Raw genomic sequence first — 17,534 nt, 5'->3', positions numbered from 1 at the left:
CTATCTCCCCATGACATATTAGCTAGGAGCTGGATTGCTAGTCAAATGACTATCCCACTATGATAGCACTCTGATCGTGCCTTCTAACTATGAAGTAGGTGAACTTCCAATTGAGATGGATCTGGCATCTTTTAAACTCCCAAGTAAAAGGTGAGGTGCTAATGGGGTAATGAAGTTATCCCTGAGCAGAAGCGGGTATCTTGAGGAAGGAACTCTATACATAGTCGGCGAGAGTGAAGGGCATGTGAATTTTTTATTTGTGTAGGTTCACTGTTTGAGTTTCTAAAACCCACATCAATCAACCTTAATGTGCAGCTGCTTTGTAATGCCAGTACTGGGTTGTTTTCCAGGGGAGACTTGATGCCGTCAACCTAGAATCAGCAGCCGAATTTGTTTTATCCTGTATGAACTTTGATGGAGGATTTGGATGTCGACCAGGTTCTGAATCTCATGCCGGGCAGGTAAGTTGACATTGGTCCACAGTGTAAAGAGTCTCAGCTTTTAAACATTACAACTTCATTCTGGTATTAATTGATTTCCAATATAAATGCTGGATTATATAGGAAATAGAGAAACATTAATCACAGCAGATATCTCAGCATGGGGTTTTTCAACTTTCCCCTCCAATTTTATAACTAGCAGACTTAATGTTTATATGATACCTTTTACCAACTTGGAAGAGTTTTGTTTAATTTAATGGATGCTTTTAAAAGTAGTCACTGTCCAAACTTTGGGGAAAAATAGCAGCCAGTGTGTGTGCAGCAAAGCCCGACAAACATCAGTATGATAAAATCAGCTATGCTATCAGATATCATGATGTTGATTGATATGTAGCATTGGCCAGGGTCAGGAAAACTCCTGGCTCTTGTTCAAAGTATTCCAGTGGGATCTTTTACTTCTCAGCCCTCTCACAATGCAGTGGAATAAAGGTGCAGATGCTGGAAATCTGAAACAACACAGAATGCCAGAGAAACTCATGGGTCTCACAGGCATCTGTGGTGACATCACAGAATTGTTATGGCACAGAAAGAGACAATTTCCGTCCACCCATGTCTGCAATGGCTCTACCCAATGCCAATCTCCTCCCTTTTCCCCATATCCTTTCCAAAACGTTTTCTCTCAATCTCCCAATGCCCTCTTGAATTGCTCATATTCCATTTTTCCACAGATGCCACCAGGTCAGCTCAGTTTCTCCAGACATCTGTCTTTGTCTCTGACAATGCAGTGCTACTTCAGAGTAGTGCATATTCAGTGTTTGCCTGGATTTTGTTATATATTTTCTGGAGTAGGATTTGAGCCTGATCTTCTGCCTCAGAAATGACAGTCCTACTCACTGCTCCACGGTGAAATTAATGCAACTTCCAGCTCCCCAAATGTGAATTTGTCTAAGGAACCAAGCCTTGAAGAAGGATTTGGAGTCAAAGCAATCAGATGGTGGTTTTTCTGTATTTCTCCAACAGCTATTGTTTTAATGCAAAAATGCTTTTGCATTTTGACTTCATATTCCCACCAGGTTTTAATAAAATCCTAGCAGTTACTGAGAAAATATCTGAGCAAGTTGGATGCGAGCATAAGAAGTACAGTTAGTAAGTTTGCAGATGACACCAAAATTGGAGGTGTAGTGGACAGCGAAGAGGGTTACTTCAGATTACAACAGGATCTTGACCAGATGGGCCAATGGGCTGAGAAGTGGCAGGTGGAGTTTAATTCAGATGAATGCAAGGTACTGCATTTTGGGAAAGCAAATCTTAGCAAGACTTATACACTTAATGGTAAGGTGCTAGGGAGTGTTGCTGAACAAAGTGATCTTGGAGTGCAGGTCCATAGCTCCTTGAAAGTGGAGTTGCAGATAGATAGGATAGTGAAGAAGGCGTTTGTTATGCTTTCCTTTATTGGTCAGAGTATTGAGTACAGGAGTTGGGAGGTCATGTTGCGTCTGTATAGGACATTGGTTAGGCCACTGTTGGAATATTGTGTGCAATTCTGGTCTCCTTCCTATCAGAAGGATATTGTGAAACTTGAAAGGGTTCAGAAAAGATTTACAAGGATATTGCCTGGGTTGGAGGAATTGAGCTATAGGGAGAGGTTGAATAGGCTGGGGCTGTTTTCCCTGGAGCGTCGGAGTTGAGGGGTGACCTTATAGAGGTTTACAAAATTATGAGGGGCATAGGGTAAATAGGCAAAGTTTTTTTCCCTGGAGTCGGGGAGTCCAGAACTAGAGGGCATAGGTTTAGGGTGAGAGGGGAAAGGTATAAAAGATACATACGGGGCAACTTCTACACACAGAGGGTGGTACGTGTATGGAATGACTGCCAGAAGATATGGTGGAGGCTGGTACAATTGCACCATTTAAGAGGCATTTGGATGGATACGTGAATAGGAAGGGTTTGGAGGGATATGGGCCAGATGCTGGCAGGTGGGACTAGATTGGGTTGGACAGGTTGGACCGAAGGGTCTGTTTCCATGCTGTACATCTCTATGACTGTAAGTTTTGTCTGTCCTGTAGAGACATTTTTCCACATTCCATTCTTACTGTGACAGCATGGTGTAGCATTTTTGTTTGAGGCATGAATCGTGGTGAGGGTTTTAACTGATGGGCTTTTCTGTGCTCCTGTCTAGATCTATTGCTGCACGGGGTTTCTGGCTATTACAGGCCAGTTGCACCAGGTTAATGCTGACTTGCTGGGTTGGTGGCTGTGTGAACGGCAGTTACCATCTGGAGGCCTCAATGGACGACCTGAGAAGGTATTTGCCAAATAAATATTTTCTTTTAAGATAAATCAAACTGTTGCATTGTCAACTGTTTTTCTTGCATTGTCTTATGTCATAAAAATAATCATTGATTAGTTATTGCATGCCGATTATTTGATTCTCTCCACTTATTTTTAAAAAAAGGAAGGATTCTTATTTTTAGTGTCTTTCACAACCTCACCCGTTCACAGCATGTTTTGCATTCAGAGATATTTTTCTGTTAAAGTGTAGACACTGTTGTAATCTGCATTTACAATCAGATCAGCCATGGTCTTGTTAAATGGCAGGGCAGCTTAAGGGACAAAATATCCCACTGCTGCTCCAAATTCATATGTTCATAATGTGGGAAATTGGCAACCAGTGTGTGCACAGCAAGATCCCAAAAACAACAATGTGAGAATGATGAAATGATCTGCTTCAGTGTTGTTGGTTAAGGCGTGCAACCTGTTCAGGGCACCAGGTGATCCCCACCTCTCCTAAGCAGTGTCCTGAAGTGGGTTTAAAAAGGTCTGTTTAACCTTGCATCTAAAAGGGCAGCATATTTGACATCTTTTTCTGAAAGAAATTAGCTTTATTTTGCCCAGTTTGAACAAAATGTGACACCAGTCAGACCAATTAATAGTTATAACAAAAGAGCTATTAGAGTTTCCAAGGGATACTTACGATATGTGTGTGATATTACCCAAATTCCATTCTCTTCAGCCAAAGAAAATGGCCTGTGTCTACCCTGTTGAATCTCATCAAAATCCTGTAAGTTTCATTTAAATCACCTCTCATTGTGCTAAACCCCAGAGGATATAGGAGAAACATCCCTAGCATTTACTCAGCGACCCCTGTTACGACACTGGGTAAACCCTCCTGCTTAATTTAAAACCAGCAACACAGAAAAGATGCATCCCATGCAGTAATCTGTAAAAATTTGAGTGGCCAAGAAGTAAAGTAAAAATTAACAACTTTATTTCTTAAAATATAACAGAGAATAATTAACTAACCACTATTTACAATTCCTTTCTCTAACAGTCCAATAAAACTCCCAATTAAGATTTACAAAACAACACTTCTTATCTCAAAACCAGGCAGCTGTCGGTTCTTGTCTTTGGATCTTACTGCGTCGTCTTTCTTCCTTGTTAGGAATTTCTGCGTCACATCCTGATCGAAAAGGGACTTTAAGAGAAATATTTTTTCAAGCAGTCCCTTACATGTGAGGATGTGACAGATCTCCTCTCAGCTGTGCAATTATCCTGGGTCTAATACTCCAGAGCATCAGATTGTGTCATTGGTGTTTAAGATTTGGCAATATACTCCACTCAAACTCGATTGGAGTTTGATTTGTGTTGGGTATAACTTAAACTGATTAGCCAAATTTGAATTTGTTTTTGTCTCCAAGCAATGAGCTAATCAGATGGTTTATATTGTGTTACATTGTTACCTTTTTTGAGTATGCTTGGTGCTGTGTCCAGTAGTTCTGCTGCTTTTTAACTCTCTCAAAGGTATATCCACATCTTCAAAACACTTCCCACACCCCCCACCCCCTCTCCGACCAGGAAATAATCTAGGGAAATAAAAGCAAAATATGTCAGATGCTGGGAATCTGAAATATCAACAGGTAGTGTTGGAGAAATTCCGGTCTGGCAGCACTATCTGTGGAGAGATAAACAAAATTAATGTTTTGAGTCAGTTATGACCATTCTTTGGAACAAAGTTCTGAAGAAAAGTCATATTGGATTTGAAACATTACTCTGCTTTCTCCCCACAGATGCTGCCACACTTGCTGAGTTTCTCCACTTTCAATATTAATTTAGTGAATGTGTGTAACAACTCCTCCTAAGACAAGTATATTCCTCTCTATGTTGAAATGCATGTTCAATCTCACCAATGCTCTGTACAATGGCAGCACCATTCCCTTACTCTTCTTCCAACCCCTTAATAAAGATCAAAACACCATTTGCCTTTCTAATTGACCGTTGTACCTCTATCTTATCCTGATGATTATCGTGCAAGAGCACTCAAATCCTTCTGAACGTCAGCCTGTGTTTCTCACAGTTTAAACATTTTCAGCTTTTCTAGTCTTCCTATCAAACTGAATAGCTTTTCGTTTGTCACATATTACTTTATCTGCTACCTTCTTACCCACTCACTTAATTGTTCTATCGATCCTTTTGTAGATTCATACATTGCCCTCACAGATGGGTCTCCTCCCAGTCCAAACATGTGCAGGTTAGGAGAATTGGTAATGTTAAATTGCCCATGGTATTGAGGGGTATGTAGGTTAGGTGCATTAGTCAGGGGTAAATGCAGAATAATAGGCCAGGGGAATGGGTTTGGGTGGACTTGTTGGGCCAAATGGCCAGTTTCCACAGTGTAGGGGTTCTATGATTACAGAGGACATACATCAGCGTAAGTAGAGGGTACTCTGCATCTCCTTGCCAAGTCTCACTGAGCAGCAGAAGTGGGTACTGCAGATGCTGGAGATTAGAGTTGAAAAATGTGGTGCTGGAAAAACACAGCAGGCCAGACAGCATCCGTTTTGGAGCAGGAGAATCGACGTTTCAGGCATAAGCCCTTCTTCAGGAATGAGGTTGGTGTGCCAAGCGGGCTGAGATAATAGATAGAAAGGAGGGAATTAGGGGGAGGGACGCTGGGAATACGATGGGTGGAAGGAGGTGAGGGTGGGGTGGAGAGGTCGGGAAGAAGATTGCAAGTCAAGAGGGCAGTGCTGAATCCAAGGGTTGGGACTGAGATAAGGTGAGGGGAGGGGAAATGAGGAAGCTGGAAAAACCTACATTCATTCCATGTGGTTGGAGAGTTCCTAGGCGGAAGATGAGGCGCTCTTCCTCCAAGCATTATATGGCCAGGGTCTGGCGATGGAGGAGGCCAAGGACCTGCATGTCATTGGCGGAGTGGGAGGGGGAGTTAAAGTGTTCAGCCACGGGGCAGTTGGGTTGGTTGGTGCTTGTGTCCCAGAGGTGTTCCCTGAAACGTTCGACAGGTAGGCGGCCTGTCTCCCCAATGTAGAGGAGACCACATCGGGTGCAGCGGATGCAGTAAGTGATGTGTGTGGAAGCGCAGGTGAATTTGCAATGGATGCTGTCTTGCCGGCTGTGTTTTTCCAGTACCACATTTTTCAACTCTGGTACTCCAGCATCTGCAGTCCTCACTTTCTCTCTGCTGGAGATTAGAATCAAGATTAGAGTGGTGCTGGAAAAGTGCAACAGGTTGAACAGGAAAATCGACGTTTTGGGGCGAAAGTGATGAAGGGCTTTCACCTGAAACGTTGATTTTCCTGCTTCTTGGGTGCTGCCTGACCTGCTGTGCTTTTCTAGCACGACTCTAATCTTGACTCGCTCAGCAGCACCCTATAACCCTCAGCATCCAGAAGGGTAGCAGGTGCAATGAAGCACCAATACCTTGAAGGCTTTAATTCCATTCCAAATTGAACATGTTTTGGCAGTTCCTTTGTCATTTGCTTAACTTCCTGGAATGTCCAGATTTGCACTTTACCTTTTCCTAAAACAAGTTGTTGATGGCTTTGTTAAATATTTGAGAAGTTTCAGATCAGCATCCACAAATACCAAATGCTTTACTAAATATTAGCAACAAAGTCAGGAATGTTTAATTTGCTGCTGAGACACTACAGATATCTTGTATTACTAGCCTCCAATTTCTTTCTCCTCTTCCTCAACTTGAACATATTCCCCATTGCTTTAAAAAGAATTGTTTATGTAAGTCAGTCAGCATTTTAAATGAACAATCCGCAATTACAATGTGACAAAATTATTTAGAATATTTGGCACAGAAGCAGTCCTTCAGGCTAACTAGTCCACCCTGGTGATTGTAGTCCTCAGGAATTTATGGAGTCTTTAACCCAAGTTTTACTGATTAAATATGCTGACGTGAAGTGTGTGTTTTGGAAATTGAATGAAACCAATTTAGTCACTGTAGTTTTTGATTTCTGTGCCTTCTGACCTTCTTACAGTTACCCGATGTTTGTTACTCATGGTGGGTGCTGGCCTCTTTGAAAATCATTGGGCGACTGCACTGGATTGACAAAGATAAGTTAAGCCGTTTTATCTTGGCCTGTCAGGATGAGGAGACTGGTGGATTTGCAGACCGGCCTGGAGATGTGGTAAGTGTCCAGACAGCTGTGATTGGGATGGTGTGGTTGGGAGGGGGATGTCTCATATAGTAATACTCCACAGTCCAATTAATTGTGGTTGGAAGCTTACATCTGGAGGTCTGCTGTAACCAGAGGGTCTGATTGTAAATCAAGTAAGTTACTTGCCTCTTTTTAAATTAGTTTGAGATGTGAGGGTCAGTGATTAACGCAACAATTGTTGCCCAGCCCTAATTGCCCTTAAAGTGGCAGTGTTGAGCTGTCTTTCTTGGGGTACACCCACAGTGCTGCTAAGGAAGGAGTTCCAGAATTTTGACTCCAGCATGAACAACAATAAATTTCCAAGTCAGATTAGTGACTGGCTTGGAGGAGAACTTTCAGGAGGTGATGTTTTAGATTAGATTAGATTACTTAGTGTGGAAACAGGCCCTTTGGGCCAACAAGTCCACACCGACCCGCCAAAGCGTAACCCACCTAGACCCATTCTACATTTACCCCTTCACCTAACACTACGGCCAATTCACTTAACCTGCATATTTTTGGATTGTGGGAGGAAACCGGAGCACCCGGAGTAAACCCACGCAGACACAGGGAGAATGTGCAATCTCCACACACACAGACGCCTGAGGTGGGAATTGAACCTGGGTCTCTGGTGCTGTGAAGCAGCAGTGCTAACCACTGTGCTACCGTACCACTCATGTGTTCCTGTGTATCAGCTATGTTTCTCTAGATGATAGAGGTTGTGGGTTTGGAAGGTGCCGTTGAGGAACCATGGGTGAGTTGTACAGATAATACACACTGCTGTCATTGTGTCAGTTGTGAATTGATGAATTTTTAATGGGTTAAGAGATTAATGGGTCGCCAAAGGTGTTTAACTTGGAATGTTGTTGTAATCGCACTCATCCAAGCAAATGGAGAGTATTCCTTCACACTCTGATTTGTACTTTTAAGATATTAGACAGTCTTTGTGGGATCAGAGGTGAGGGACCACAGTATTTCTAGCCTCTGATCTTCTAGCCACAATATTTATGCGGCTAGTCCACTTCAGCTTCTAACTGATGGTAATCTTCATGTCTTAGGTAGTGGTAGGTCCAGTGATGATGATATTTAATGTCAAGGGGTGTTGATTAATTTTTCTTCTGTTGAGGTTGGCTATTGTCTTACCCTTGTGTGACATAAATGTGTCTTACCACTTATCAGTCCAAGCCTGGATGTCTTTCAGATGTGGGTAGATTCATGTGGGTACAGACTGTTTCTATATCTGTGGAATCCTGACTGAAGCAGATGTTATGACAGATGGGCAGAATGCACTGATAATCAAACTCCTATATTCTACCAGTTGCACAGTTAGTATAAACTGTGTTGATTTAATCACCAAAATGGCTAATAGATTCCCTTTTATACTGCCAACCAGAATGAAAGAGATCTTTACAAGACTTCTAATGAATACAGTAGAGTTTGATTATTATGATAGAAACCATAGAACATGACAGCACAGTACAGACCCTTCGGCCCTCGCAGGGCAGCGCAACAATCTGAAGCCCATCTAACCTACATTATTCCATTCTCATCCAAATGCCTATCCAATGACCATTTAAATGCCTGTGAAGTTGGCGAGTCTTCAACTGTTACAGGCAATATGATCCACGCCTCTACTACTGTGAGTAAAGAGAACTACCTCTGACATCTGTCCTGTATCTATTACCCCTCAATCTAAAGCAATGTTCCCTCATGCTAACCATCACTATCCTCGGAAAAAGGCTGTCACTATCCATCCAATCTAATCCTCTGATTATCTTATATGTCTCAATTAAGTCACCTCTCAACCTTCTTCTCTCTAATGAAAACAGCCTCAAGTCCCTCAGCCCTTCCTCATAAGACTTTCCCTCCATACCAGGCAACATCCTAGTAAATCGCCTCTGAATCCTTTCCAAAGCTTCCACATCATTCCTACATTGCGGTGACCAGATCTGCATGCAGTACCCCAAGTGCAGCTGCACCAGCGTTTTGTACAGCTGCAGCATGACCTTCTGGTTCTGAAACTCAATCCCTCTACTGATAAAAGCTCACACATTATATGCCTTCTTCATAACCTTATCAACCTGGATGGCAGCTTTGAGGAATCAATGTACATAAACACAGAGATCTCTCTGCTGATCAACACTACCAAGAATCTTACCATTTGCCCAGTACTCTGCATTCCTGTTACTCTTTCCAAAGTGAATCACCTCATACTTTTCTGCATTAAACTCTTCTTGCAGTTAGCCAATTTCTGATCCAAACTGCTAAATCACCCTCAGTCCCATGCCTTGGTATTTTCTGTAATAGCCTACCATGCGGAACCTTATCAAGCGTCTTACTGAAATCCATGTATGTCACATCAACCGCTTTACCCTCATCCACATGTTTGGTCACCTTCTCAAAGAACTCAGTAAGGTTTGTGAGGCACGACCTACCCTTCAAAAACAGTGTTGTCTATCTTTAATCAACTTATTCCTCTCTAAATGATTATAAATCCTATCTCTCATAGCTTTTTCCAACAGTTTATCCACACCAAAGTAAGGCTCACTGGTCTATAATTTCCAGGATTGTCTCTACTCTCCTTTTGAACAAGCAAACCACATTTGCTATCCTCCAGCCTTCTGGCACTATTCCTGTCGACAATGATGACATAAAGATCAAAGCCAAAGGTTCTGCAAGCTCTGCCCTAGTTTCTCAGAGAACCCTGGGATAAATTCCATCTGGCCCATGGGACTTATCTATTTTCACCATTTCCAGAATTGCTAACACCACCTCCTTGTGAACCCTAATCCCATCTAGTCTAGTAGCCTGTTTCTCCATATTCTCCTCAACACCATTGTCCTTTCCCAGTGTGAATACTGATGAAAAATATTCTTTAGTGCTTCCCCTATCTTTTCTGACTCCACGCACAACTTCCCACCACTGTCCTTGATTGGCCCTAATCTTACTGTAGTCATTCTTTTATCTCTTATATACCGATGGAAAGCTTTAGGGTTTTCCCTGATCCAATTTGCCAGCAACGTCCCATGTCCCCTCCTCACTCATCTTAGCGCTCTCTATAGGTCTTTCCTGGCTTGTAACTCGCAATCGCCCTAACTGTGGCTTCACATCTCATCCTAACATAAGCTTACTTCTTCCTCTTGACAAATGATTCAACGTCCTTAGTAAACCATGGCTCCTGCATTCAACCACTTCACCCTGCCTGACAGGTACATAATTATCAAGGACACACAGAATGTTTCTTGTACCCATCCCCTGCAGTTTCTTCCCCATCGTATGCATCCTAAATCTTGTCTTTCCCCCAGCTGTAGCTCTTGCCCTCTTGTGTATACATATCCCTTTCCATCGCAAAAGTAAACATAACTGAATTGTGATCACTATCACCAAAGTGCTCACCACCTCCAAATCTAACACCTGGCTGGGTTCATTACCCAGTACCAAATCTAATGTGGCCTTGCCCCTTGTTGGCTTGTCTACACACTGTGTCAGAAAACTGCAGGTTGAATACGTGGTTCAGAAAGCAAATGTAACGTTGTCATTTATCTCGAGGGTTGGAATGTAAAAGCAGCGACATGCTACTGAGACATTATAAAGCTCTGGCTAGGCTCCATTTGGAATACCATGTCCAGTTTTGGGCCCCACACCTCAGGAAGGACATACTAGCACTGGACTAAGTCCAGCAGAAATTCACTCGGATGATCCTTGGAATGGCAGGCCTAACATATGATGAACGACTGAGGATCCTGGGGTTGTATTCATTAAGAGTTTAGAAGGTTGGGAGATCTAATAGAAACTTATAAGATAATGCATGGCTTAGAAAGAGTGGCACTGGGAATTTGTTTCTGTCAGGCAGTGATACTAGGACATGTGGGCACAGCCTTAGAATTAGAGGGGGTCAATTTAGAACAGAAATGAGGAGACATTCCTTAAGCCAGAGAGTGAGATTCATTGCCATGGAGCACAGTGGAGGCTGGAACATTAAATGTCTTCAAGGCAGAGATTGATAAATTCTTAATCTCACAAGGAATTAAGGGGCGAGTGCAGGTAAGTGGCACTGAAATGCCCATCAGCCATGATCGAATGGCAAAGTGGACTCGATGTGCTGAATGGCCTTACTTCCACCCCATGTCCTATGATCTTAAAAACCATCTACATGCATTGGACAAAAACTGACCCATCGAAAGTACTTGAACTACAGTATCCCCAGTCAATATTTGGAAAGTTAAAGCCCCCCATAGCAACTACCCTGTCACTCGTGCTCCTATTGAGAATCATCTTCACTGTTCTTTCCTCTACATCCCTGGAACTATTCGGGGGCCTATAGAAAATTCCCAACAGCGTAACCTCTCCTTTCCTGTTTCCAATCCCAGCCCATACTACCTCAGTTGCTGAGTCCTCACGTATCCTTTCTGCAGCCGTAATACTGTCCTTGACTAATAATGCCACACCCCCTCCTCTTTTACCAGCTTCTCTGCTGTTACAGAAACATCAAATTTTGGAATCTGCAACAACCATTCCTATCCCTGCCCTGCCCTACCCATGTCTCTGAAATGGTCACAACATCGAAATCTCAGGTACCGACCCATGCTGCAAGTTCACTTGATTCCGGATGCTCCTGTCGTTGAAACAGACACACTTCAAACCAACTTCTTACTTGCTGGTCCCTCTTGCGACTCTGAAACTCTATTTCGGACCTCCCTACTCTCAACCTCCTCTAGACCTCAATTCTGGTTCCCATCCCCCAGCTGAATTAGTTTAAACCTTCCTGAAGAACATTAGCAAATATCCCCCCAGGATATTGGTACCCCTCTGGTTCAGGTGAAGACCTGTTTGTAGAGGTCCCACCTACCCCAAAAAGAGCCCCAATTATCTAGGAATCCAAAACCCACCCTCCTGCACCATCCCTGTAGCCAGGTGTTCAAGTCCTCTCCCTCCCTATTCCTCGCTTCACTAGCACGTAGCATGGGCAATAAACCAGAGATAACAACTCTGTTTGTCCTAGCTCTAAGCTTCCACCCTAGCTCCCTGAATTTCTGCCTTAAATCCCCACCCCTCTTACTCCTTATGTCGTTGGTGCCGATGTGGACCACGACTTGGGGCTGCTCCCCCTCAAGGATCCTGAAGACATGATTCATGAACCCTAGCACCTGGGACCAACTGTGAGTCGCTCTCGTTTTCCCACAGAACCTCCTGTCTGTCCCCCTAGTTATGAAGACCCAATGACTAATGGTCTGCTGCTCTTCCCCCTTATTCTTAAAACAAGTGACAAACACTGGTTAACATTGTAAACTAGAATCTGGAGTTAGAACTATAGTCTCCTAATTCCAAACACAGACACGTATTCACAGCACAAAAGAAATTGATCTCAGCCGAGATGATATTTTTAAAGAAAGGACCAAAAGAGCAAAACACTCCGTTTGGCCTAGAGCTTAACAACAAAGGAAAGGATTTAAGGACTTTTCTCAGTTCAGCTGATTTCTTATTGACAGAATTGAATTTAAATCAAGCTAGATCTGAGTTTTGGGAAGTGGTCACAGTTCAGCTTTTCAGGGGTACAAGGTAGTCAGAAATACTCTTATTTGAAAACTGTATCAGGTTCGCAGAAATCTCTGTTGCAAAGAGGCAAAAATTGGAGCTCCTAAAGTTTTTTTCCTGATTGCCTGACTACTAAAGTCTGTGAAAGTAGAAAACGAAGTCCAGAAAAGACTGCTGGGCAACTACCAATATAGAGCTGAAAAAGTGTTGCTGAAGAAGTGCAGCAGGTCAGGCAGCATCCAAGGAGCAGGAGAATCGACGTTTTGGGCATGAGCCCTTCTTCAGAAACTATCTGAACGTCCTGAAGCAGGGCTTATGCCCAAAACGTCGATTCTCCTGCTCCTTGGATGCTGCCTGACCTGCTGCGCTTTTCCAGCAACACATTTTTCAGCTCTGATCTCCAGCATCTGCAGTCCTCATTATCTCCTAACTACCAATACAGAGGCCTCCATCTTTTCAAACCCAGGTTTTCCAGCAGATTACGACCATAAATCCCATTTCTTAGCCCCTCCGCCCTAAACTACTTGTTTTTTTTCTCCAAAGTCACTTTCTGGAACAGCAGATTGGTTACAGCATATATTGAGTTGTGGAATTTATTTCCAAGAAACACTTTTCATCCAGAAATGTCAAACAATTCCATACGTACCAGTTTGTCATCAATCCACAAATATAAGTATTTATTTCCAACACAACTGGTCAATGACTCTGCGCTGGTGAGTTTTGTTTTGATGGAAGAATGCAAAGAACTTTTAGTAAGTTACATGTAAGGCTAATTATTGGACAGTTTCATTATAAACCAGGTTTCTTCAATCACCATTATCGTTTATTTTTATGTTGCTAGGTTGATCCCTTCCACACTTTGTTTGGAGTGGCCGGCCTGTCCCTGATGGGAGATCAGCGGATAAAGCCAGTTAACCCAGTGTTTTGTATGCCAGAGGATACCCTACGGAAAATTGGCCTCCAACCTGAACTACTGCACTAAGGGGATTTGAAGGATGATTTCTTGGTGCTGTTTGAATGCTGTTGTGGACAGATCAAAGTTTAACAAAGGGTACTTCAACACCCACCATTTCACTTGGGGTTTGGCAATAATTTGTAGGTTTTATCTGATACATGGAATTTGGTTTGTTAACGCTATGGTTTCCACAGTGTACCATTGCTACAAGGAATTGAGAGGTGTAATACTGCACTTCATTTGTCACACACCATCAGTCATGGCAGCCAACTTCATTTTCAGCTGGTCTTATTATAATATAGTTGCTGGCTGACTTACACTAACATCCTTTAAATTGTTTTGTGTGATATATATTTATATATCTCATGTACGCAAATATTATTTATATGTACTTAAATTTTAACCGTTAATGATCTATGGAGGGGGCTGGTGTTTGGACAATGTTGCATTTGGGTTGAGATTCAGAAATGAGTAAATTGCTATTAAATTTCATAGAGCAGCTAATGTATAAGAAAGATGCTAAATTCAGGATTGTGAAACTAAATTGCAGGTTTTTTTTCAAGTACATTCTATGTTTGCTTTCCATGTAAATTTTAAGAATAGGTTTTAATTTGTCAGATATCAGTCGAGCCTAGCTGCTGAACTCAGGTGGTCTTTCAAGCTCCCCAAGAACATCTGCAGATGAATGGGTGAGGGAATGTTTTATCAGTTTTAGAAAAAGTCTTTAAAAATTGGTGAATCAGTGTGAAGAGTTGAAATACTTCTTTTCTGATTGTATGCAGGAGGTATACTTTACTCTGAAATTCTGTCTAAATGCTAACATAGAAAAATAGGAGCAGGCATAGGTCACTACAGTCCCGAGAGCCTGTTCCACCGGTCACAAATCATGGCTGATCATCTACCTCAATACCATATTCATGTGCTATGCCCAAATTCCGTGGTATCATGAGTAATGAAAACTTTACCAGTTTTTGTCTTGAACATACATAATGATTGAGCTTTCACAGTGCTCTGGAGTAGAGAATTCCAAAGATTTTCAGCAAAGAAATTCCTCCCCATCTCAGTCTAAAACAGTTAACTTTTTTTGAGAGACTGTGCGCCCTGGTTCTTGAATCTCTCTGCCAACCAGTGCAGAAACATCCTTCCTGCATCTACCCTTTAAGAATTACATTGCTTTTGATGAGATCACACTTATTCTTCTACACTCCAGAGAGTGTAGGCCCAATCTCCTCAGTCTCTCTCAACCGAACAGTTCCACCATCTTTGGATTCATTCTAGGGAACCTCCACTATTCTTCATCTGTGGCAAGTAAATCCATCCTTAGGTATGGGAACCAGAACTACACAAAATACTCCAAATACAGTCTCGCCAACATTGTGTACACTTGAAGAAAGACATCTTTACTTCTGTCTTCAAATTGTCTTGCAATATTGTCCAGTGCGCCATTTGCCTTCATAAATACTTGCTATGTCTGCATATTAGATTTCATAATTTATGTACAAGGACATCCAGGTCCCTTTGCACATCAACAGTTTCCAATCTCTCAACATTTAAAAAGTACTCTGCATATCCATTTCTCCTCCTGAAGTGAATAACCCATCACTGTTCTTTACTGTATTCCACTTGCTGTGTGTTGCCCACTCAGCCTGTCTAATTGCCTTAAGGCCTCTTTGCATTATCCTTGCAATACACATTCGTCACCAGTTTTGTATCATCTCCAGACTTGGAAATATTACGCTTACTCCCAATATCCATTATGAATAGCTGAGTGCCCAAGCTCCGATCCTTGTGATACTGCATTTGTTACAGCCTGCCAACCAGAGAATGAACCATTTATTCCTAATGTTTTCTCCTCATGAAGTAACCTCAACCCATTCAATATAATACAGCCTGTCCATGCCTGTACATTACCTCCAATCCATGCCAGTATATTACTCCCTATCCCATGTACTCTATTGCCCTCCTTTGTGGAACATTATCAAAGGTCTTCAATCATTCCAAATATGTCACATTCACAAGTGAATTTCTCCTTATGTACTCTGTTAGCAGCAATACAATGAAAATTGGTAGAAGGTACACCTTATTTCAGCAACACATGAACAAAATATTGTAGATGCTGGAAATCTGAAATAAAACCAGTAAATGTTAAAAATGCTTAGGTCTGGCAGCATCCATGCAGAGAGAAACCAGTTGATGTTTCATGTCAATATTCGAGCTTTAATTCGGGTTTTAGTAATTTTGGATAGTATAGTTAAATTTATACTTCCCAGAGATCATCTATATCTTTGTAATTAAAGCTGGTCTATTGAGGTACCATAACTGTGTTTATAGTGTAGCCTCCTATGAAATTTTTTTTTGTTGTTCTGCTCTTGGGTTTAATGTTTTAGGGAAGCAAATGTGGCAGCAGGTAGAGTTTAAATGTAGCAGCTTAAATGATTTAATTGAAAGGGCAATAAATGAATCAAAGAGCTATAGAACATCAAACTGGAAGCAAAATAGGAAAAGATTGAAGTGTGCTGTGGGCAAGAACATTTGAAGAACTGAAGTAAAATCTAAAGCAGCAGAGAGAACTAATTTACATGTAATATTAGTGTTGAGGGAAGAGACAAGGTTCTGCGGTTCACTTTTTTCTGGCCTGGGAAGAGAAGATTTCTGATTGCACAACCTTGAAACGAATTAAATAATAATAATCTTCCCCCATAAATGTTTACAATTATTTCTTTAGAAGTAAGAAGTCCTCACTTAAAGTTGTGACTGTGTTGTTGAAAAAATCATGACTTCAAAGGAAATGTTTAAGTGAAGCATCGGTTCCCACAGGAAATAATATTACAACTGGAGTTAGGTCCTGTACCTGTACTAGGAGTTTAAATTGCTGAATGCCTGTGTTGGTAAATGAATAACCATTAAAATACATTTTTCCACTATTAAAATAAAATGTTGTATACAACTCAGTACTTAGAGAGTGTCCTGTCGTCGATCCTCCAAGTGTGCACCGCAGGGCATTGCTGCATGGGGTTTGTGCCCTGGGAGATGGCCTATGTTCACTGGGCTCTGGGCCATATGCCGCTATTGTTTGTTCCTGGACATGTCAGGCCACTGTCTAGTGTCATCCTTTTGGGTGCTGCTGTACTCCTTATAGGATGTCACTGTCTCTGAGGTTCACTTGGGCTGCCAGCCAATGGGGCTATGCTTCCTGACTAACTGTGAGGCACTGGTTTTCGCCCTCCACTTTGCCCTGGCCAGAGGGTTATTGGTTGTGGCAGGGGCTTGTTGGTTCCACTCCACTGCACTTTCTGGGTGTTGTCCAGTGCTGTGAGGCTTCTGTGGTGGATTGTGGCTCTCAAACGTTGGAGCAGCAAGAGGATGATGCTGGGATTTTATGCCAATCCGATCAGGTATTATCCAGTTTAATCAACATTAAGTTGAATATTGCAAAACTCAACAAAATATTTCAGGCTTCATTTGTGAAATGACATTAAATTGAAAATGCTGCACAAGCCTTTTTTAATCAGAGTCCCTGTGATTCTTGAAGTCCACATTTTCTTTGCAACTTTGAATCACTTGAAAGATGTTGCTCTCCTGTCCAATCTTCTGGGGGGAAAAAAAAAATCTTAATTTAAATAATTGTGGTAATGGAAGAGCATATGGGATTGTGTAGCGAATTAGTGATCACATTAAACTGAAAAAGTAAGCGTCTACCTTCAGTAACTATTGTAAATTGTCTTTTTGTGGCCAACGTAACAAAACTTTAGTTCAACATATTTATTTCGAAGTAAAAAATATATTTGTCAATATTTAGCTGAATACATTGAGAATTTGACTAACAAATGTCTCATTGAAATGTTATGCTAATTTTACCCCTGTTTAAATAAAATATAACTTGTATTTGTGTGTATCCTGTGTTCTGTTGAAGTCATTTCAAGTAAAATTAAACAGTCTTTCAGAGCCAGGGAGAAAAGTAAACTCTGTCACGCTCACTAATGTGTGCTGTCATCTCTCTCCCACTCTTGCGAACATGTCCTCATTTTCATTGCTTTTATTCTTGATGGGAAAAAGTGAGGACTGCAGATGCTGGAGACCAGAGTTGAAAAGTGTGGTGCTGGAAAAACACAGCAGGCCAGGCAGCATCCGAGGAGCAGGAAAATCGACGCTTCGGGC

At 41.8% G+C, this 17,534-nt stretch overlaps 1 protein-coding gene across 1 annotated transcript in view; it reads left to right on the top strand.

Moving 5' to 3' along the window:
• The window catches only part of rabggtb (Rab geranylgeranyltransferase subunit beta), a 47,367-nt gene extending 30,098 nt beyond the window's left edge, over positions 1-17,269 (top strand). The window contains exons 6-9 of the mRNA XM_060830656.1: positions 351-461; positions 2,620-2,745; positions 6,728-6,877; positions 13,263-17,269. Of these exons, the coding sequence (XP_060686639.1) occupies positions 351-461; positions 2,620-2,745; positions 6,728-6,877; positions 13,263-13,403 (528 nt within the window). The 3' untranslated portion in view covers positions 13,404-17,269. The remainder of the gene's footprint in view (positions 1-350; positions 462-2,619; positions 2,746-6,727; positions 6,878-13,262) is intronic.
• Positions 17,270-17,534: the final 265 nt, after the last annotated feature.

This window comes from Hemiscyllium ocellatum, chromosome 9 (genome assembly GCF_020745735.1).
Source record: "Hemiscyllium ocellatum isolate sHemOce1 chromosome 9, sHemOce1.pat.X.cur, whole genome shotgun sequence".
Taxonomy (NCBI): Eukaryota; Metazoa; Chordata; class Chondrichthyes; order Orectolobiformes; family Hemiscylliidae; genus Hemiscyllium; species Hemiscyllium ocellatum.
The sequence above is the reverse complement of the archived record's forward strand: the minus strand, read 5'-3'. Positions and strand labels throughout refer to the sequence as shown.